The sequence below is a fragment of the Equus caballus genome, chromosome 10 (assembly GCF_041296265.1).
Source record: "Equus caballus isolate H_3958 breed thoroughbred chromosome 10, TB-T2T, whole genome shotgun sequence".
NCBI classification, from domain to species: Eukaryota; Metazoa; Chordata; class Mammalia; order Perissodactyla; family Equidae; genus Equus; species Equus caballus.
This window is the reverse complement of record NC_091693.1, coordinates 41,880,087-41,903,838: the sequence shown is the minus strand read 5'-3', so window position 1 is coordinate 41,903,838 and position 23,752 is coordinate 41,880,087. Positions and strand designations below refer to the sequence as shown.

Genomic DNA, 23,752 nt, shown 5'->3' with positions numbered 1-23,752 from the left:
TAAAGGAGGCTTGCTCTAGGATCTAGACTGGCCTGCAGGATGGGTGGGCAAGTCGGCCGATGGTCTGTGTGTACCGAGAAACAGAGCAGCCCCGCGCAGACGCGCGTTCTCAGGGAAGAGGGAGCTGGGAGCCAGACTTAGACCAACAACAATGCTTGAGCCCCAGAGAGTGACACAGGTTCCAAGTACAACAGTTGATCTGTTTTACCAAATATCCCTGAGATGCTGGGGGTACAGCCACACTCTCTTGGAATCCATGTATCTCAATGGGAGATGAGAGATTTTCCCACTTCTCAGGAGAACACAGAGCACTGTCTCAGTTCCAGGGGCCCAAAAAACAGCATCAGTGGTACTCACATCTATCCCTAGTCCCTGTGGGGAGCTTCCAGGGGCGCTTCAGGGCAGTGAGGGCCGGCTGCTGGTGGCCCCTGTGGAAGGAGCAGCCCTGAAGTGCCTGCTGTAGCTGCTGGCAGCAGACATTTCTGCAGGGAGCTGGAGCCAGAGCCAGAGCCAGAGAAGCATGGACTCCATGTGGCTGTTCAAATGACTGTTCGAAAGCAACCCTCCAGCAATCTGCAAAAATAACTAGAGAAACTCTTGTGAGGCCGTCTAGCAGTTGGGACAGACTTTTTTAAAAAAACACTACTTGTTACTATGCATGGGGCTTTAACTTTCCCTCTGGGTTAGGGTAGCCTAGGACAGATTTTTATGTTAGGCGGAAGTTACACATACATTCACTACATTGTTCTCTAACCTCTTTGATTTCACATAAAAGATGAAATAAGGGTCAAAGTAAACTTATGATTCAACGGAAGGAGGTTAAATATGAGGAATTCACACAAAATATTCGGAAAGAAAAATTTGCTGTTAGACTGACAATAGTCTTATTGTTAAAATTCTTTGAAAACGAAAACTCCCAAGGGCTGTTTTTCAGCTCTATGGGTAAGTTTAACAACAGTTCTAAGGTTTCACGCCTTAGGTAAGGACTTTGCCTGAAGAAGCCTCCAGAGAGCGAGGTTTCTAAGAGATAGATGCTGTGGAACTGCTCATCTTTATGGCCAGAGGGAAGGTTGCCAGCATTCAACTTTCAGGCTGAAAGTCTATTTTCATGGACATTAACGCAGCAATAAGCGCAGCTAATTTTTTTGTCATAGACAGGAAAAACTCAAGCCCGATATATAGACTAGTCCCAAGGGTGGAGGGTTTTCCCCCAGTATATTTTATTAAAAACATGTGGACTTTCTTCTTTCAAACTCAGTATATTTCAAAGCATTAGAAGGACTGAATTAGGATGCTTTTGGTTGCAAGCAACAGAAATCCAACCTAGAACAAAGAAAGTGGTGGTTTATCAGAAGGCTCCAGGAGTAATTCCTCATAGAACGAAAGGAAGAAGGGAATAGTGGAGGCTGCACGTGGCAGAAGTGCGGCTCGTTTGGGGGGTGACTGTCTCCAGAAACCTGGCCAGAACTGACTCCATCTTGCTCTGCAGATTTCCTCAGCACATTGGTTCTGTTCCCATATGGATAAAGAGGGCCTTCCTCCACAGGAAAGGTGGCCGTAGGTCCCTCCAGAATAACATCTTTCCAGATCTATTTGTTTGAAAAATCCTGAAGAAGGGCTCTGATTGGCCCAATTTTGATCGCCTTCCATATCCCTTGACCAGTCATTGCGGTCAAGAAGATGGTGTTCTATCACTGGCCTAGTCTCAAGTCCGCAGAATCTACCAACCAGAAGGGGAACAGCAGACAGCGCTGCTGGAGGATAACTTAGAGCCAGGCTGACTCCATTTGTGACTTCAAGAACGGAGAAGATTAAGAAAATAAAGAAAAACTACTGACAGCCCATCACCCCTAAATTAACAGTTTCGAATGAGCATTCTATTGTAGTTTGGCCATTTGCACATACACTTTGATGTACAATATTTTCATGGAACTACTTAAAAAATACATGGTTTTGAAATCTGGAGAAACAGGCCTAAAAGTACAGGAACAATGCTCATCTTTTGGGGACCCTTGAGGTTTAGCCCTGCATGAAGGACTGTTTTTGTTCCTAATTTCCTTAAGAAATGAAATACAACCCATGCCTGTGGTGGTACAGAATATCAACTGGCATAAAATATCAAATGCTACCAAAATACCACTTAAATGTGTACACCTCGCAAAGAGGGCCCTACCCAAGTGCTTCTCAGGTCAACGTCTGCTTCCAGGACAGGTCCGTATCTCCTTTTGTTTGTTCATTCAGCAACATGTTGAGACCCTCTGCAGACCAGGACTATCGTAGGCTCTGCAGAATTGGTGGGAAACAAACAGACCACAGCCCCCTGCCTTTGAGGAACCAGCAAAACATTGTGGATGGAGGAAAAGAATCCCAGGATAATAGGTAGGCAGATGTTCCAAATGATCAAGCAAACATTTTTAAAATAATTATTCTAATTCTTTATAGTCACTGTACCTTATGAAAATTCAGTCAATAAAATATTTATGGTAGCCAAGTAGGCCTCAGCAAGAAACTGAAGGACTTTTAGCAAAACAAGACTTTAATAATTATTTTCTTAAAGTGATGGAATAAAATATCCTAATAACAAAGACCTTTGCTTATCAATAGTTTGGGTAAATGATTAGGTTTTGCTACATAATTTCCTCCCCTCAGACAAAGGACCTGGACAGTATTAGCTGATGCAGGCACAGACAGCATGTGGCCTCTATATGCTAATACCACGATTACATAAAAACTTCCACTCTCATGGGACACAGATATATAGAATTGTTTAAAAACTCATTTTTAAGAAAAAATAACTTTTCGATTTTACAGTTTTATTTTTCCCATTTGGAACTTTCTGCTTTTAATTTTATTATCCTTTTCATTCTTCTTGGGCTTCTTCCTCCTTTATTCTTGCATTCTTACATTTTCAGTTTTTCTCTTTAAAAGAGTCAAAGTCTATGAATTCACCTCTGAGTGCAACTTTGGCTGAAGCACATGAACGATCTTCTATTCTAAATATTCTGTAATTCTTTACATTTGCTCCTTCTTTCCAGTTACTTAGTTGGGTACTTTTTTATTTCTAAGTAAGTGGAATATTTGTGATTAATTTGGGATGTGGTCGAGTCAGCCCTGATGGCCTAGCAGTTAAGGTTTTGTGTGCTCTACTTTGGTGGCCCGGGTTCAGTTCCCGGGCAGAACCACGCCACTTGTCCGTCAGTTGCCATGCTGTGGTGGCAGCTCACACAGAACTACAAGGACTTACAACTAGAATATACAACAATGTACTGGGGCTTTGGGGAGAAAAAAAAAAAAAACAGAGAGGGAGATTTGCAATGGATGTTAGCTCAGAGCAAATCTTTCCCGGAAAGAAAAAAAAGGCAGGATGTTTGCCCTAATGAAACTTCAAAAAAAAAAAAAAAAAATGGGGATGTGCTCAGAAGACATGATGCCTTTTAATAGTCTTTTTTCAGGATATTTACTGATATTTTTCTTTGGGCCTTAGTACACAATCAATTTTTTAAACTGCTTGTGTATACTTTGAAAGGCAATACACTCTCTCTTTATGGAGACACAAAGTTTAAAAGAGATTGCTGTTGATCTAACCCTATTACTTAGTCTTGTCTGCATCATCTACGAAACTGAAAGTAGGGTGACTGCTTCCCCTCTTACTTCCAGTCCTTTTCAGCTATGATTGCCTCATTCTTTCTCTTATTTTATTTCTCATTTTCCTGGCAAATGTCTTTAATCACTGTATTCAGGGACATGTCACGTATCAGAGTTTCCAAATCTTTGCCCACACATGAGTATTTTCTTTCTTTCCAAACTAGACAGCCCAGGGGAACACATCAAAGTCTCCAAACCTCACGTCTCTCTGGAAATTCCCACATGATGCTTTTGGGGTCATGCTCCTCACCCCTCAGCCAAGCATTTCTGCTAAGGGTCATGTTGTGTGCCCAGCTGGTTGACACCTACCAGCTGTATCCTTGGTGTCCTCGGAACAGGCAGAAGTTTGAGAACCTCTAGAATTTAGTGTCAATGACAGGCTGAGGGCGAGTTTTGTTTGTACACGGGGAACCTGACTTCTATTCTGAGGTACCCGCCCGGGCCTGGGTCAGGGCCATCTCTGTGGCTGCTGCTGGACGGGATGGGGACTGGCAGTCCCTCCAGAGCCACATGCGGCGGAGGAGGGAGCTCTCTAAACAAACAGCAGTGCTGTTACTAGAAGGTGGGGGCAGGGATGCCAGGCAGCCAGCAACCACACGCGTCCACCGCAGGCTGCTGATGGGGAAGTGATTTCACTAAACCGAATGGGGACCCCCTCCGTGGGACGTCTTCTCAGGATTCTCACCGAAAGTGTCTCAATTATGTGGCTTAAACCTAAGGCACTGAACTGAGGTAATTCTCTCAATCTTATGCCTCATTTCTTTTTCTAATGTATACAGGTCTGTTCACCTAGCTTGGCTAATGCCTATCAGTTGTATAGAACATGGATATCATATTTTTTTCCTAAAGGGATTGGATAACTTGAACTACAGCAGATTATATTCATTTATACACCCATGTTGTCACAGGGAACAGACTTATTACCATGCTGAGGCTGGGAGTTGTGGGGATTTTGAATCTGGCATTCATTTAACATCTTGAGCATCTCTCATCACTATTTCCTGATTTTCACAATGTGGAACACTTGTTTCACATAAAAAATGTATTAAGACAACTGTTTTAGATATCTATGTACCTCCTGTGCCACAGCCTGAGTCGAGTGTTAACTATGAGCTGTTTACTTGGGGAGGGACCCAGGTATCAGCTGTGAGACTGCAGGGCTCATGGGAGGGGAGAATGGTTTCACACTCAGGCACTTCGGGCACAGATGATCCCCACAGTTGTCCTCATGCTTGCTATTTCAAACAGAATTCAAGAAAATAAAATCAAAATAGCTAAGGGAATATTCTTTTAATAACGAATAGATAGGAAAAAATAGTATTAAATAGATACCATGGCAATATAACTTAAAATAAGAAACTTCAATTAAAATCATAAAGAATATCAACTACAAAAATAAGTTCAACTAAAACAAATATGTTCAAATAGAACCCATAGGCCAAGATGTGATTGGCTACCGCACATCTCCGGCCCTGCTGGACGGACCCCGGGAGCGCAGAGTGCCCCACAAGGAGGCCTAGAGTCTTGGGTGGAGAGCGAGGACCACAGCCAAGGTCTACACTGAGTCTCGGCGTCTTAAACTCAGAATGTCCTGTGCCATGAGCCAGATGGATTCCCAAAATCTTTTCCAGACTTGCTGACAAGCGCATCGTTTCCCATCCTGTACTGTACAGGTGTTTCCATTTTTACGTGAAGAACAGGGCTTTATTTTTACCCCTAACAAACACTTTGGTTCTTTATTTCAGCCCACTGCTATCCAGAGTTTGGGATAAAGGGCCTTACTTTACCTCCAAGTTCCAGGCAATCTAAAAATGTTACTTTCTATATCCTCCTCCAAATATCTGATAAAAATAAATAGGACACAACTTTTTAAATTGTAGATTTAAAGTAATATATACATTTGCGATCAAAAGAAAATGTCCATTTTTCCAGTGTTTATAGAGAAATGAAAATACTGCATGACCCTGGTTCTCTGCTCTTTTCGGGGCGGCGACCTTTCTGCTGGAACAGGCGAGAAGAAACTCTTCTGGAATCTGTGGGAGGGGAGGTGCAGGGATTCCTGAGGCTGTTCAGGCCTGTCTAAAGCTGTGGTGAAGGGCAGCAGAGGCACAGTAAGGAGCGAGAGGCCCCGACAAGGAAGCTTCCTCCTGTCGAAGCCTTTTGTTGCTGCTAATGTTGCTTTTCTTTTTATCTACGTAATAATATAAAGAACATGGAAAAAGTATTTGCTTTGCAACATCACGGCCCAAAAAAACACAACTGCAGCAAAAGCTTGGCAATTTTATAGTAAAAGACAGGCTCTTGCTGTCCATCTCCCAAAAGAAAGAGAGGCAGCAGGACAATCCTGCCCCACCAGGCTCTGGAGAAAAAGGGAGTGCGTCCAGCACACCTTGTTGAGACAAGAGGGAAGAACAAGGAAAAACATTCCAGAAGTTTCATCAACATACAACCATCTTAGCCAGAAAGAACTAAGCCAAATATAATAAAGTTGAAAACCAGCATTTCTAAACATTTCACTTTCATTCAGATTTAATTAACAAGTTAACAATCTATTACTGTGCAACAAAAATTATTTTCACCAATGAAACAAAAGGACACACAACCTGAAGATAATCTGATTTTGTTTTATTGAATACTACCCCACACCCAATATTTACAGATGTAATTAAATGGAATTTATAAGACCACCGTGTGGAACATTTTAAAAAGTTAACTTAAAACATTCTTAATGGAAATCGTCAATTCACATGTGTTCATACAATAATTTATAATTTTTCAGCCAATATCCAAGATGATTTATTTCATAAAACCTCTATTTTCAAGAAGAGATAAATCTGAAGAAATATGAAAATTCAGAAAAATATTTCCATATCTAGTCATAATCTTCCAGTGTCTCTGTAAAAGAAATCAATAACAATTATAGACATTCTGGCTACTGTAAATTAAATATAGATTTTCTCATTGCATGACTACTTTCTTTAATGCCATATTTAACACAGAAGAGCTATTCTTCTTTTATCATATTTTCATGATAGATTTAAATATTTAATTTTTTTATGTTTAAAAAGAAATATATATCAAAATTTGAAAGCAGTACCTAAATATTACTTTAAAAATAGCAACAAGGCATATGGCCACACGTTATCACCTTGATTCTCCATTATGGATGGGCCATGGAGGAAACAAAACGGACAACAAAAGGGAGGAAGTCCTCTAACCAGTCCCGGGTGTGACTTAGCTGCTTTCACAGACAGTCAGAGGACATCAGAAATCCAGCACGCACCTCTGCGGTCCACGAGAACACCGGCATGTGAGAACCGAAGGCCTAAAGTACATCTCTAACAATATTCTCAGAACAGAGCTGCAAAACTGTGGGGATCATAAAGGCAGATGGGGGTGTTATTTTCTCCATCTGCACAAATGTACAGCTATCTCTCTGGTTTTAGGTGACTTGGCTTTACCACACATGAACAGAATTCAAGAATTATAGTCTTTCTTATCTTTAAAAAGCACAGGCTGTGTTACTACACACAGCCTATTCTCCCTGCTCCTGTGAAAGGCTACGGTTCTTCAAAATGTATATTACTATGTTTTGGACAACTAGATATTAAAATGTAAAGCATTTAATCCCTATCTATGCATTTTGAACCACGTCAAAAATGACAAAGGTAGGGGCCGGCCCCATGGCTGAGTGGTTAAGTTCTCGCACTCCACTTCGGTGGCCCAGGGTTTCACTGGTTCGGATCCTGGGTGTAGACATGGTACCACTCATCAGGCCATGCTGAGGCGGCGTCCCACATAGCACAACCAGAGGGACCCACAACTAGAATATACCACATGCACTGGGGGGCTTTGGGGAGAAGAAGAAGAAGAAGAAAAAATGATTGGCAACAGATGTTAGCTCAGGTGCCAATCGTTTTTTTAAAAAAAGCCAAAGATAAATCAGTGTGTCAATGACAGCAACTTCTACATTAAAACCCTGAAAACTAACTTCACCATTTTTAACGTATTCATTTTGGCTAGAATAACACTGCTGAAGGGGCAGATAAGCATTACTAAGAAAATCATAATGAATAAATATCACCTATTGTCCACAATTTTAAAAGACTCATTTGCCAGAAAAGGTTGTGGCAATAGTAGTGGTGGATTTTTTTTCTTAAGTAAAACTTTCCCTTATACATAATAAATAGGTTTCCTGTTCAACAAAACTATTTTTCAGATAATATGAAAGGAAAGTCATATATCTGAAATCACAGGAGTTCAAAATAATGGCGCATGAAGGACCAGCTTTAAGTAACAGAAATTACCCCTATTCATGAACAGTTTAAGTAGCTGGTAAAAATATACAGAAATGAGAGTAAAAGCTGGAACAATGGGGTGAAGTATATTTGCAACCAAATCCCAGCAGAGAGTATCTTCACCCATGATCATTCAATGTCAACATATGCATGCATCTGTTTCATAGAAATGAGACAATACGTATGCTTGATGTGTTTCTATTAAATGTAAACAGACTACTATAAATTTGAATTTTTTTCTGAAATCCACATTTTGTTCAGGAAGTTGCCATTTATCAAATACAACACACTGATGACCATTGTTCCTTGGTTAACATACGTTAATGTCAGGGACACACATGAGCTTTCCCAAAATGCAGGGCCAACTTACCCGTGGGGTCAATAGTTGATCATCTTTCGAAGGGCATCATAGCACTTCCATTTGTCTGGGATGTAGAAAGGCTCAAAAACGTGGGGAAATGGTGTGTCGTACCCACATACTCTTGATATAGGAGCCTCTAGGTTCAGGAAACATTCTTCCTGCAGAGAAGAATACAGATGGTTAACTGCAAGAATATTTCTTTTTATTCACAGAGATGAAACATTTCAACTTAAAATACAATTGCATCCAAGGGCATTAAGATAATTAAGTGTAATGTAATGTGAAGAAAGCAGGTAACAAATAGCATGTTTGGCATGATCCTGGTTTTATTTAAAATATGTTTTCATATATATATATATGAATTTTATGCCTACATACATATCTATCGTTTAAGCCAAGCTGGGATTATACTAAACAGGCAAATATTTTGTTCTACAAATATAAACATGAGGCATGAGAAAATCATAACAAAATGTTCACAGTAAATTCTGCAGCTTGAAATTAGTGATAGTATATGTCTTCTTGTTCCCTGTATTTTTCAAATTTTATATACAATGAATATGTATTACTTTATACTGAATGTTTGTAATTACTCTACACAGCCAGACGGAACTTCCACCAGGTACTTGACCATGTTCTGGTCTCTCTCACGGCCAGGCTTTTGCAGATGCCATCGGCCCCTGGCCACTCACTCCCTAAGCCCACTGCTCCTTGCCTGATGGCCGCGCTCACGCCTCTCCGGGATCACCTTAGGAGCCCCTCCGCTCAGAAGCCTTCCTTGACAGCACCTCCCACCCCCACACCAGCGAAAGGAAGGGGGGCTTCTGTTATGAGCTCTCGCAGCACTGAACTCAGCACGGTCCAATGGGGTCTCCCCGGAGAGACGATGAACTCCAGAGGCCAGAGATCTGATTCAAGAAAACGTAAAACCCCAAACAAGGGAGAGCCCTGAAGAAATCATCTTCAGAAAAAGACAACGTTATTCAGGTGACAAATTCAAATTTGAAAATGAAATTTTCAGAGAGTTAAAAAAATCTAAAAAGAGATACGTGATTAAACTACTCTTAAGAAAATGATATTAACTTTACCATTCACAGCTACTACCTGAAATAAAACCTTTGGGTTTTTACACATCCACTTTCTACACTGCTCTGCTTCACAAAGGATTTGAGGAAGTCCACATTTTCTTACATACTTACTAACTGCATTTTTAAATTTTCACTTAAGCAGAAACTTTCACATGAAAGAATCCTGACACCTCATGCTCAGTCCCCACCCTCTGTGCATATTTCTTCAAGTGACAAGTGTATCGGGGCAGAAAGGGCCTGGGAACAGGACAAATTAGTTCCAACCGGCCATTTCCAGACCTCCCTCTGCCCCACGGACCCCTATCAGACACCAAACCAGGGTTGGTTTTCCCAGCAACAGGAAACCTTCATTAACAACTTGGGAACCCTGCCTACGGAAGGTTTAAAGAGTCACCTAAGAAATTCCACTACTAATAAACTCAAAGTAGGTGACAGACTGGTGGATGGTTTCTTCATTGAGACAAGCAATTTTAAAGGGATTTAAATTGTCAACTTGGGATTAACTCAGTTTTATTACTTTAGTTGACAAGGGTTGTTTTTCCATCTTCCCTAAATACTTCACCCTTCATCAACAAACTATCCTTGGACACTGCAAAATACAGAAAATCAAGGGCAAAATATTCCACTAAATGCTTTTGATTTACTCCTATAAAACACTATTTTTTTTAACTAGACCCTGGAAAGTTGGCCTACAACAAAATGATCTGTGTTTGTGAAATCATTCCTTTTAGCACAATGACTAACATCATCAACTAAAACTTTTTTTCAAATTGCAATGCTCTTAATTCCTCATTTTGTGAGAACCACTCTTTACAAGAATATACTTGTCTGCATGGGCAGAGAAAAAGGTCCGAGGTCACACTGGACCGTACACAGTGGTCACTGTGAGGCTGGGAGGGGCCAGGTGACACAGGCCTCCACTCTGTCCTTTATACATATTGTTTGAGTTTTTACAAGTATTACTTTCGTAATTCGATGACACTGAAACAAAGGAAGAGTAAAGGGTAGAACCATCTTCCTACGTGAATAAAAGTTTCCGTTACATAAATTTGCAATTTTACATGTAGCATTTCCTTAATTTGGAAACAATTACTGTCAGTTATGTGGCATTAATTGATTGTAAAGTACTATATATATAAATATATAAAATATCTTGTAAAAATCATAGACGATAATTCAAGGATACATAACAGAAGACTATGATTCAATTTTATAAGGATACCCTGACCAACTGAAACAGTTTGAAGTTTTAATGTTTTGCTAACTCAAGCATATTAAAGAAACTTAAGTTCTTCTTTCCAAGGACTTGAGTTAAAACTTCTTTTAAAGCTTTGGATATAAGGTGTTTGGGTCAAGCAGCTGTACACATACTTCCCACTGAACTGGTTCACATACAAATGATTTATGTGTGACTATGTTTCTTTGGGCATCCGTCATAACAAGGCATCCTGGTTCAGCCTCAGGCTTTTTCATACAGAAGCTGTACACATCCACGAACACACACACATACACACACAGAAAAAGAAATATTTGAATCTCATTGACAGATCTGCAGATCAATGTACCAGATTAATCCTCCACAAAGCCTCTCTCTTCATTATACACCACATTACGACACCATACTATAGCAACGATGTGCCCTGAATTTAAGACAATCCAGGTTAATCATAATCCTCTTCTCCACTGGCCACATAAGCACACACATTATTTTTAAAACAGTTTGATGATTTTTGATTTGGAAATAGTAACGCACATAAAATCTGAAAGAAATAATTACCTAACCCACAGGGTCGTTGTGAGGATTACAGGAGGCATCCAGCCCACAGGCTAAGATGGGCAGTGTCAGTTTCTGGTCTCTCTCCCTGGAGAGCTTGTCTGTGGACTGGCTCCATCAACATGGAACAATGGCAGATTTGGCTGTGACGTTCCAAAGCAGAACACCGTGTACCACGTAACCAGGGGCAACGGAAGAGAACCCGGGCAGGTGTCAAGAGAAGCTTTTCTCCAGCTATTTATGTTCAGAATTTTCACCTTGGATCCAGTGAAATGCCTGAAGGTGAGCCCTAATGTAGTAACGGCGACATACATTTTGTTGTGGTGTGTGCTTTCACACACATAATCAGGAAAAACAGATATCCCTTCAAAAGACACTTGTGTGAAATTCTAGTACATAATATTTGAATTTACTTCTGAACATGCCTTTTTCTAACTATGAGAATTTTCTTTCTAAAATATGTTAATAACAAGGATAGTAGCCAGTACTTATGATGTAGCAAGTATGGTGCCAAATGAGTTATATTTTATCTCATGTAATCATTTCAGCAAATCTCTGAGGTGAGTACTATATTCCATTTCACAGATGAGGAAGCCATGGGGAAGGAACTCGCCAAGGTCCAACAGCTACACCCGACTCTGAGCCCATATTCTCGGTCACTCTTCTGCAGATTTTGAGGTACTACTCTTGAGGATAGCAATAACAAGAAAAAAAATAAAATAGGAATAAAAAAACAGTAAAATGGAAGGTGGGCAGAGATTAAGATTTTCTAACAGAACCTCGAGAGGCATAACAGGTGAAGTTGGGTCTAAGAAGCCTCTGCCGTATGTACAAGGAGGGCAGAAGCCAGGGGATGTGAGGAAGCTGAAAGCACACAAGGAGCAAGAGGGGAACACAGAGCAGCAGACGAATGGTCCTGGGTCAGGACCCTCCTGGTTACGCTCAACGATTTACATCAGCAGGACGCAAGCTGCTTATGTATCAGCCACCCGGGTTGCTATGCACATTATACCCAGGAGAGGAAGCTGACGATGTGAAATAACAATTCCAAATTATAAAAATCATAGACACAGGCAAAATAAATTCCTTATTTGCCCATTTTCTGGAACAAAACAAATTTATCAGTATCTTGTTGAAATTGCAGAGGAGAGAGATTCTGTAAATTTCCTAGCAGGTAAGAGAGGGTAAGTTAAATTTAATAAAATAGGATTATCATTTTAAGATAAAATCTTATTGACAGGTTTTAAGAAATTAAGTGTACTGCATTTATGCCTGTTTTGATGAGTGCAGAACAGGTCATGCATTATACGTCTGTGTATGTAAACGCATATATATTAGGGCTTTCACGAGATCACGCGAGGCCTCTGGACACTTAACCCCGTTTCCCCGCTAAAGTTTTAAGCACGTCAACCATAAATTCTGCTGTCACCACGTCGCAGGAGCTGCGTCGCCGAGATCGGTCTCGGGCATTCACACAGCGGCTCTGGTCACTTTCAACAAATCTTTTTGTTGTTTTCATGGCAAGGTTGCATGATATAATTGATACAGCATGGAATTTGGAATTCTCTCTGAAGGGAATCTTTGTTCTACTAGGATTTAACCTCTCCGAGCCTCTGTTTACTCAACAGCAAAACAGGAGTATTAAAACTCTGCAATGCAATGCCATCGTCTGACTGCGCTGTCTCTGCTGTGACCCTGCCTGTCTGCGTCTCCAGACTGTGCAGCAGCGTATGAAAAGTACCTGCTTTCATACCTGACACGTCCTACTGCTCCATAACTTCCAGGTGTCTGTTCTCCTCTTAAGACTTTCCAAGTTATAATAAACACGAGGTCTTTGAAATGAAAGACCAAACCATCACTGAAGACGGGATTCTGGGACACAGAACAATTAACACTGAGAAGCTATAACCCTTATAGCACAGTATCTGAATAGCTACCATTTATTGGACACTTACTAAGCCTTAAAAAATGTAAGAAAATACCAAAAATAAGTAAGTGCTGTATGAGGAAGGAGGGCGGAGCCCCCTGAGGTTATGAGGGAGCCAGGCTGCACGCAGGTCTCCAGGAAAGGCAGGGTACGGTGCTGCCCCCTGGTGGGGAGCAGGGAGCCGCGACACTAATTGCCAGTTCCTGGGGCTGACACGACAGATTAAGCGTGGCTAGAAAGGGAAGTCAAGAGCTCCAGAAATGGTTAAAAACTCCCCCTCAAAAAGAACATGATTTCCAAGCAGTGTTACTATAGAAAAGCAGCCTGTCAGTCAGCTGCTAGAAGGTTACAAGCCCCACAGATGCCTGAACGTATCTGTGAAGTGAAGCCATGCACACTGACAACCAGAGTGGAGAATAAAGACCATACGATATCATTCGATTCATTTTTAAAGCAATCATTTGGTTTTTGTTTTTTAAATCAAAGCAATTCCAGGCTCAGATTTCTCTGTAAGAACAACTTTGGAATAATTTTTATCCAGTTTTTCTAATGACAGAAAGTTGGAGACAGCCCACGGTGCAAGACTGCATATCATCTAGAGTCGGGAAGTGGTGAAGTTTAAAGTGAGACCAGAGAATTGCAGGTCTTTTATATACGTTCCTACTTTCTTATAGCTGATACAGCCTGACGAAATTCCTTTCATTTTCCTGAAAAACTATTCAACTAATTTTTCTAAACATTTCACAGAAAGTCAGAAAAGCAGGACACTGTCATGAGAAACATCACAAGTCAAAATAGGCATACAGTGCCTACAGGAGTATCTGAGAAATCAGGATTCATGCTCTTCCTCGGAACAATGAGAAACATCAGCCCATGACTTAAGTTCAAAGTAACAACTCAGAAAACTGATTTTTAAATTGCTTTGCAAACAAAAAGTCCAGGTTATATCACACAATTATTATTATGCCACCATAACACATTTAAACTATGAGAATATATTTTGTTTCCAAGAGGGGGTGGGAGTAAGGGTAAGTTACGCTATCAACATAATGAGCACTGACCAAGACATGTAGATCATAGAGTTATCATTTCTCCTCTAGGAGAGAACATTAAGAAATAGCTTTAAATGATTTGTGAGTGTGCTTAGTTTTAAATCTAAATTCCAAGACCACTTAGTCCTTGTTAGTTAATACTAACAATAAAACAGAGATTTTGCTTCTAAATGCAATTAATTGTCTAGAGCTCATAATGAGCAGTACAAGAGTTAAACTGTAAAAATGTGAGAAAAACTAAATTAACATACCAGAATGATGTATCACTGATAACTTTAGAGTCCATGAACTTAGAGACTTAACGTTTTGATTACAACTTGACTAGTGCTAGTTATTAATGTAAGGTTAGACATCACCCAGCTTCCAAATAATATTAGAGAATATTTGTTTTAAATCTGCCATGAAAACTTGCCCATAGCTAAAACATGAGTTTTAGCACATGAGAAAAAATGATTCTAGTGTCTTGAATCACACTTTCCCAGCAAATGAGTCACAGAAACCTGTGAAGGCACAATGCCAGCAACTCCAAATTAATTTTATTACTGAATTAAATAAATACAACTTTACTAACGTAAAATAAAATACTTTTCATTTAAGCTAACGGTTTAAATAGTATGGATCATGTTGTTAAAACAGAGCTCAAGATATATATTAGTGTGTACCAATTTTCTATATAGCACAGATCTGTAAAATTAATTCTCCAGACAGCAGAGCCCCTAAGCTACCCCCAAAAGGACAAGATGCTCCCTCAAACATTAGAGTCATGCTTATTTTATTTGTCTAATACCAGACACATGAGATGCATTCAACAAACACTTGCAGTCTCTCACTTATAAAACACAGCTGAAACAATATAACTAAATAAAAGAGTATATGAATAATACAATTTTATCTAGCTTTGTGTAACACCTAAAACATTAGAGTCAAGCAAAGCTTGACTTTGCTAATTTCAGCAAAGCTTCCATGTAAAAACATAACCTTGACCAAATTAAAAGCTGAGTTCTCTATTACTTAACTTCCCTGGATCATCTTCAATGTCTTCTTAATTTTTAAATGAATTCCATTTCTTCCTCTTTAATGCAAATTATTAGTAACCTGGTACAATTTTTGTTTTCTATGATTTCTTTCAGCTAGTTAAAGAATGGAACTGAATTCTAAATTAGCATTTTCATTTAAATTCAAATCCAATTTTTAAAATGGAAGCTTATTTTGTGAAGTTAGACAGAATTATTATTTCTGATCTGAACAGGTCTCCTTGGATACAGTCTAGGTACCCACAACAAAGTTGCAGGATGATATTAAAATATGCATAGAAGTGATTCATGGTTCAAATTCAATAGTCGTGTTAGAATATAAACATATGTTAATAGAAAGTTATCTATAAATCTCAACACATTAACTGTAGAAATTGAAGTAGAACAAATTTCAAAATCAAAATTTAACATTAAAATCAACAGCTTATTATGTAATATAGATTGCTTTTTTCTCAAAACAAGTTTTGTAAACTTTGCTATTTTAAAATCTGAAATATGTCAAAGCAAGTGACAACTCACTTCTATAATTTATTATCTTCTCTGAAATCATTTTTTCAAAAGCCCATAGTGCTCCTTATGGCCCAGGGACTGTACTAAATACTTTATAAATATTAACATTTTAATTTTCATAAAAACTAAATTAGCAACCACAATGGTAAAACCAGCACCCCATCCAAACCACTCTGGGTTTCCAGGTAAACCTGTAAAGGTTTGGCTCTGCTTTCAAACTTCCCTGGATCCCGTCTTCAGCTGGGCCCCGAAGCCGCCTCATCATTTTCACCTTAGGAGCACTGAGAAACAATAGCGAGAAAAATCACGTCTTCATTAAATCTTCCTGCAACACACTCTGTTTATTTGCTGCAATGAGTCTCCAAAAATGTTCTGAGGTTTTCAAAGTTCAGAATCTAAAGTTAAATTTTTTTTGAGATATACTATGCGCAAATTTTGACATTTAAAATGCACTGTGGCCACAATGCTTTTGTTACAACACTCTATATTCAATAGAAGGGAAAGGAGGGGGAGAAAAGCAATGCTCTCAAATTTCCACAGATGCTGAAGCCTCTCAAATTTTATAGTTCCAAATTCTTCCTATAGAAGAAAGCATGGACAGCAGCAAAGTTTGAAAGAGGAATTTCCTTAGAATGTGGATGCCTAATGATAAACATAAGCGACCTGCAGCTTTGGGTCATCTCATGAACAAATCGTTCTCTGTAAGGTAGGACTTTTGCTTTGCTTGGCACCCGGGAATTTAAAATACTCCTGTAAAGTGACTTTTGATGATCCTACAAAGCATTCACTTTTTCTGCTTGTTTTTCCACAAAATTCTTCGTATAGCATTCTAACACCACCAAATGGTGCTCTGAAGGCAGAAATCGATCCTGGCTCAGTTTCTGGATGATCCCTTTGTCTCAAGGCATGGAAAATATGTTCTTTTAGAACTGGGGGGCTGAGCCTGCACTAAGCAAATTTCTACTAGGATTTGTCACGGCCCCAATTTTGCAACCTGTTTTTAAGTTTCAAGACTAACTACAAAACGAAACTACTCCACATAAAGTGTCCCCCTATCTGGCACCACCTTTCGAAAAAGTTTGAGAAACTGAATAAAAAAATGACGGCTAAAATATTTGCTGTTTTACAAATGATACTCTTTTGTTACAACATAAAGAGGTTTTTACTGCCTTTTCCTTTTCTTTAAATATGTTAAATTTCTAGTTTATGTTTTAGTTTATATTTAAAAGAATGCAAAAACAACTTGCTAAATGTGAAAAAGGCAAGGAAAAGGGAAAAATCAACATTATTTTATCGACATAATGCCAAAAGAGATGTGTCAATGTTTTTACTGAAATTAAATATACTTTTTTAAAAGTTAATCTTGGGTGTCATAGCAACACAGCCTTTAAGCTTGCTTTTGCTGAATGAATAAATCAGACCAAGTTATTTTCAGCAGTTTAATCCTGGTCACTAGATCACCGTAATTTTACTAAGAAAAGCATAGCAGAAATAAACGTTCTAGGCTATCATCAATTATTAGGAGATGTGGTCAAAACTTTTAATTGGATCCTAGCAGTAGTAGCAGCACTCCCAAAGTTTAATAACTGAACCAATTAAGAAAACAAACATGTTTCTGGCAAGAATATCCGACCTGAGTGAGAAAAGGCTGTTAAGTGCTCCTATTATTTATATGCAGATGACTTTTGCCAACATGAGGAGTTTAACCTATTCATTAAAACAAATGTAGCAATTGCAATTATTATCTGTATCCAATAAAAATAAAATGCAGAATTCAAAATATGTTTTCCTCTTCACTATTCACATGTCTGTGTTTCTGCCTTTAAAGTTGGTTAACATTTCTTACAAAGAAGCTTTTCAGGTTGGATGTCTGTGCATTTGCATACACATATTTTCATATGAGAATCTCAAGAATTGAGAGAGTTTTGAGCATTAGGGAGAAAAGACACACGCCTTCTTTTTTACTGTCAATATCGGGTGAGTTGTACGCTGATGAGATGACCCCAATTCTGCATGTATTCTCACCAAGTCGTACTGCATGCTTAGGGGGGACAAATTTCTCAGAACCCTGATAAAACCACATAGATACAACAGCGAAGGGGTGGTTAGTGACTGTGGTCAGGTTCTGGATACTCCTATAGTTAAGTGTAAAAACAGAATGTTAGAAATGCCCAAAGGTACTGTTCATTAACAAATTTAGATACGCTAAATTTATGTAGCTCATATAACAGGGAAATGTTCACATATTTTATTTAGATGGACCAGAGCATTTACTTACTATTTTTTATCCACTTACTTGAGGCTGAACTATATAAATTCAATCGGGTCCCTCAATTAGGAATCAGAGGCAGACAGAGCACTGCTTTCCCCAAAGAGATCACAGGAGTTTCCCTATTTGTTATATGCCACAGATAATGATGTACATAGGCACACATGGACACAAACAAGCCATCCTGTGTTTAATGAACACATCCTGGTGAATATCTGGAGAATCAACATGAAAGCCTTCAGGAAAAGAAATGTATTTGTCCATATGCCTATCAGTTCAGAAAAAGGAATATGTACATACATTCAGAGAACAGAAAAGCCAGACATTCACTAAATAGTAACCAAAGAGATGTTGTTATTTAGTAATAAATGAATAGAATTATTTATATGGTCTCAATCCTTTCAACAACTCCCTGTGGCAGCGACAAGTGAGGAGCTGAGGCTGGCACAGGTTAAGTGAGGTGACCACAACCACACAGGTGCACCCAGCTTTGCTAGCATTTGAACCAGCTCTCCTGGTTAAGACTCGAGATTTGAAAGTGGGCAAGAGTCTTGCCTGGTGACAAGGTAAAATTTATATGTAGTCCTATCATTATACCTGTGAAAGAGAAACTGGTGGAATTGTCTGCTTGTTTATGTCAGATCCAATCAAGATTTTCTTTTACTTTAATAAAAAGCTTAAAAATTTTGCCATCTTGCTGCATATGTTGTGTACCTCATAGGCTAGACTAGAAATAGGTGATAGACTGCACAAAAACAGGGGGTGGGCTAAATTGGGCCCATGGGCCAGAATTTGCTAACTCTTGCCTTAGAACACCCATATAAAAAAGTGACTTATTCCTCTCAGTTTTCAGAAGGCCGGGACTGGGAGAACTTAGGTCAAAGGAGCAGAGCTTTGAGTATATTTCTAGAATTCTCTCTGCTTTCCCTTTCGCTGCTGTACAGGTTTATAGGCGGGACGGGGCAAAAACAGCAAAAAAGGAAAGAAAAAAAGCTTAGCCGTTTAGTGCCCCGTTTTTTGGGGGGTGGTCTTTGGGGGAACGGATGGATCTCTTTAATTAGCGTTAGAGTAGGCTAAGCTCGGATTTCTGTTTTGTTTCTTTTAGTCACTGGCTGGAGAGACGTGTAAATGGGGCAGGGGGACACACGTGGAACTTGCTTCTAGTTGATCACTAGCAGCTGGCTTGAGTATAAGGGCGTAAGCCGCCACCTTGAGCTCTGAAGCTGATTCTGAATTCTCAGGAAAAACTGGATGCTCAACCTATGGTAGGCTGTGAGTTTAAAGTTTCTTCTAGTATAAGAGTAAAAAAAAGTCACTGAAGTGCTGCATCAGGAAATTAAACTTGCCTCCTTTCATTTATTTCCTTATCTATGATAGAATCTAGATGAACTTAGGTAGCTAAGTAATTTGATAAGAACGTGACAGCTTTCGGACAGACTGGAAAAATATTTTAAATAAACATAGGTTACAAGTTTTATCCTAGCCTTAACTTACACTGAAATATGAAATTTAATCCTCTCCTCACAGTAAATATTTTATAGCCATACTCCACGGGTAACTAACTTTGCAGAACTCTAAAACTATAGAAGAAAATTTCTGGAGTATTTAAAGAAATGTCCTCTGAGAATAAAATTAAACTCTTTTTTTTTGGCAATTAAAACAGACGAAAGCAAGACATTGCAATTAAATTAATCTTAAATTAAAATGTACATCTAAGTGCTGTACAGGGTCTTCTTGTCTCTAGACTGTGCTCACAGGCTTCAATTAGCAGTTACTGGCATAGTTTCCACAGCTGGCACTGCTTGTTTATGGACTGGCTGTGGGCTCTCATTCTAGGTGTAAAGCTGGTTCCACACACATACGTGCCATCGAGTGGGCATGGCTGTGCGCAGACGGGTCCATCCCACGCATGGAAGCACCTAGGTCACCGTGTCCGGGACAAGCATCTCAGTCATCCCTGGGAAAGGATCACTTTTCAAAGCTTGATTTAAAAATTATATATGTATATAATATAGCTGGGTTTAGGATACATTAGAATTTCACCGTTTTCAATTCCCAGTCCCCTAAATGAACATGCTGATATTTGACATAACAAATCACCAACCCAGAAGGATTTTCCTTAGGTTTCCTCAAATGCTAATTATGTAGCAAATCTAATTAAGTTCATATGATTCACTTCAGACTTTAGTTACTTCGGAATTGCCAAAAGGGATCTGAAGCGTCTATTCTCCCTCCAAAACAATGACGCTGCGCGCCAAACTGATAACCCTTACACACAGTTGCAGAGCAAACGCGGGGTCCTGGCCCTGGAAAGACAGCGTTCGCACATCAAGCTGCCCGTGAGCAATTTTGGGTTCAGAACTACCGACTGCAGGTCTCCGTGACGGTTAGACGAAGGTTATGCGTGTGTATGAAGTCACTCACGGCTTGAGCCGATTTCTATATGCCATGAGAACCGGAGAACGTACACAAACCCTGAAAACCCCAAATATTGATAAATACATTCGACCAGCATCTCGTTGAATTGGTTTTCAAGCGCCATAGCTCACATGGAAAAGAGTCCAGATTGCTTTGTGTGTTTGAGAACATATTTATGGGCTAATTAACATGCAATATATTTAACCTCATTCCTGAAGAAAATCATACATACCGTGTTTATTATAAGTGCTTTTCTTTTAATTACAGTAGGTAAGTGTGCAAAACAAAGCTACGGACAAACCTGAGCTACAGATATTAAACTATTTTTTATTTCAATAACTTAAATAAGTTCCATGGAAGAAAATTCTTTTCAGAGGGGCTCTCCAAACTGGGTGGGTTGCCGGCTGCTTAAGGCCATGACCGCATTCCCTCCAGAGGCTGTCAGGTCGCCATGGCAACTACCCTTTCCCAACCAATAAGCAACATCTTGGAGCACTAATATTCTGAAAAAAATGTTTGCTTTTCTGTGGCAATAACAATATGAACTAGCTTCAAGACTGACATATAACACTTTTTGTACAAAACAAACAATATCTTTGCTGACAATTATTTCACTAGAATTCCGCTTTGTAAATAAACGCAAAAGTAGTGAAACCAGCCATTGGACTCCAATTTCAAGACAAGGTAAGAGTTGACACGAGTAATCTGAGGATGTTACAGCTGGAGTGCGTTATGTGTGCAGGTCCAGGCAGAAGGGGAAAATCGGGTCTCCAGAGAACAGACGACGTATCAGAAACAAACTGACAAAGGAAAACCACATATGCTTCCACGCAGCTCTCGGAGTTTCTCAAAAGCAGGATACATTCCAATAGTTACACTTCTTATCTGTTGTTGTGCCAGATATATAATTATTACTGTGCAGGGTATTCGACAGATTACATTTATTAAATTAAACACCTCTCTCCCTCCTATTTCGGGAGGCAAGTGTTTGCCAGCGTTGTCTTCACTAGCTCAAGTGTCAATCGCTAAATCTTTAAGTTGTGTGTCATTTTAGAAGAGTAAAACCAACACTGCAAAGTGTCACAGACACTGGTTTTCACAGCTCCTTGTATCAGAGGCACAATGCCTGACACAGAGCAGGCATCAGTAAATATTTGCGAACCAAACAATCCCAGTTTTTACTTAAATTCTGTTTCACTCTGGGGTATTAATGAGCTTAGTCACTGATGAGGCCAAAAATCAGCAGGACAGGATGTGGGGCGTGGAGACTTTCACTCCACAGCAATTACTGAGCACTCTCTTACTCATCCGCCAGACGCCACACTGTTGCTGGTGTGATCCCGTCCCTCCCCCAGTCAGAAGTTTTTCCTGGCTCCCCCGAGCTTATTCTTTATTGATCCCTGTTTCTCTCACAGCCCAGTACAGACGTGCTCAGGCCCACCTCCATTCCAAAGCTTATTACTTGATAATACCGCCTTCACAAACCTCTCTTCGTGAACTCTCTGATTTTTCTATCCCCTGCTACCCTCACATACTTTACTTTTCAAATTCGGCTCAAATGCCCTTTTCCAGCAAGTCTTCAGGACCTCGATGTTGACTTTTTTAAAAATTTATTTATTCAATCATTTGTCAATCAAATATTTCAGAGCCCTCTCTGTCCCTAGCCTTGTAGTTTTATATTCTAGTGGGGGAAATAAGTATGAGGATGTGCTAGGAAGGAAGGAAGCAGAGGGCTGTGGTGGACAATACGGGAGCTCTAAGTGGAAAGTGCTCAGGGAGGGGTTTTCTCAGGAAGTGGCATTTGAAAACATGAGGAACCAGCTCTGCCAAGAACCTGGAAGGAGCATTGCTGCCAGGTCACAGAACAAGAACAAAGGTGCAGGGGCAGGAAAGGGCCTGGGTGATCCAGAGATGGGGAAAAGGCCATGGGACTGCAGCACCGGGGCGGGGGGAGGGGTTCGCACACCGAAGGAGGGGCGAGAGAGCAATGGGCAGGAAGAGGGGACAGCCAGAAGGCCCACAAACCAGCCCTGCAGGTGCAGGAAGACAGCGACAAATGGTTTTGATATCTTACATATTTGTATTTTACAGAGTACATACAAGAGTAGCTGAGGAGATTTACAAGATTCTCCAGGTACACTCAGGGTTCATTTATAGGAAAGCAAAAATATCATTAGAGACGAACACTAGAGTTGCTGATGGTCAAGTGAGACACAAAACAATGCAGGGATGAGGGCATTAAGTCAAAGTACATAACATGAGCAGATCTTTTTTTTTGTCTACTTTGGGGAAAATTATTTCATTCAGCGAAAACTTTTTAAGGATCAATACTGAAATGCCCACTTTTGAGGAAGTTAGGAACACAGAAATAGGAGATTTTAGAATTGGAACTACTTTACTATAGTTTGTGGCTAACTGGAATCTTTTCTTGGCTAGTATTCAAATATCTTTTCTCTTCTAGTAATCTAATATGTGTATTACCTCCATATCCCGTGCCTTAATGATACTATCAATTTCCCATTTATTCATACTACTGATTTCCTCTCCCTATTTCTTATCTCTGCATCTCTCTCAGTGGTTTTTTCTGATTATGTATTGCAAAGAAAAAGGTTCAAAATTGAGTAACCTAGCAACGTGCACAAAGATCGTATTTTTATAAATGTTATCTATTGTTCCTTTGGCAAGGAGTAGGAATCCACTGCAGATAGAAACAGGTTTTCATATGCTTTATCTACAGGCAGTAGAAAAAAGCCTTTCCCCCTCATTCATGTCCTCTTTGTGTTTTCAGTCACCAAGGCTGATTGCAATATAGCAAATTCTGAGCTAGTCCCATAATAATGTTGCTACCTAGCAACTTGGGGTGGTTGTGAGGTAATCTAAAAGTAAAGGCAAAATACAACTTTAAAGTTTTCTGTGTACCCAACTATACAAAGTTCAGAAGGGTGTATTTGCGTTTGCTTAGCATTTGTTTTAATTCTGATTTATAAAAATTCGGATTGTTTGAAAATTCTATTATTTGGAACTATTAATTGGAATCTCTAGGTATAGACTAACTTCTTAGGAAGTTTAAGTAAATTCCAATTAGTTATTTTTCACGTTGTGAACAAACGCTCCCTTTGTGAAGAATGACAAAACATCTCGACTTCTTTGGGTTTCAGACTAATACTGCCCTCAAAAGTAGAAGATGTGGTTCCTTGTCCTGAATCTGTTATCCCTAGGTGAGTGACTAGACAGTTGGGTTCTTGCTTTTCTCCTCTGTCACCCACACTGCCGGGGGACACTGATCAGCGTGATGATGAAGGAAATCAAATTCCAGTGGCTGAAAGAGTAAATATCCTTCCTGAAGCCCTTCAATAGGGGTCACCCCAGCATACAA

The 23,752-nt window shown here is 39.6% G+C and overlaps 1 protein-coding gene across 7 annotated transcripts in view; it reads right to left on the bottom strand.

Moving 5' to 3' along the window:
• The window catches only part of BCKDHB (branched chain keto acid dehydrogenase E1 subunit beta), a 229,634-nt gene that overhangs the window by 2,835 nt on the left and 203,047 nt on the right, over window positions 1-23,752 (bottom strand). For 3 of the 7 annotated variants that reach the window (XR_011422062.1, XM_005596803.4, XM_014733932.3), the window contains 2 exons: window positions 8,314-8,462; window positions 6,250-6,540 (listed from right to left, as the gene is read on the bottom strand). Coding sequence is in view for 6 of the 7 variants with exons in the window: in XM_005596803.4 (XP_005596860.2) it covers window positions 8,322-8,462 (141 nt within the window). In the remaining variant the exon portion in view is untranslated. Of the gene's footprint in view, window positions 1-6,249; window positions 7,496-8,313; window positions 8,463-23,752 lie in introns of those variants that run through there. The other 4 variants (XM_070223510.1, XM_070223513.1, XM_005596802.4 and 1 more) reach the window with 2 other exon arrangements.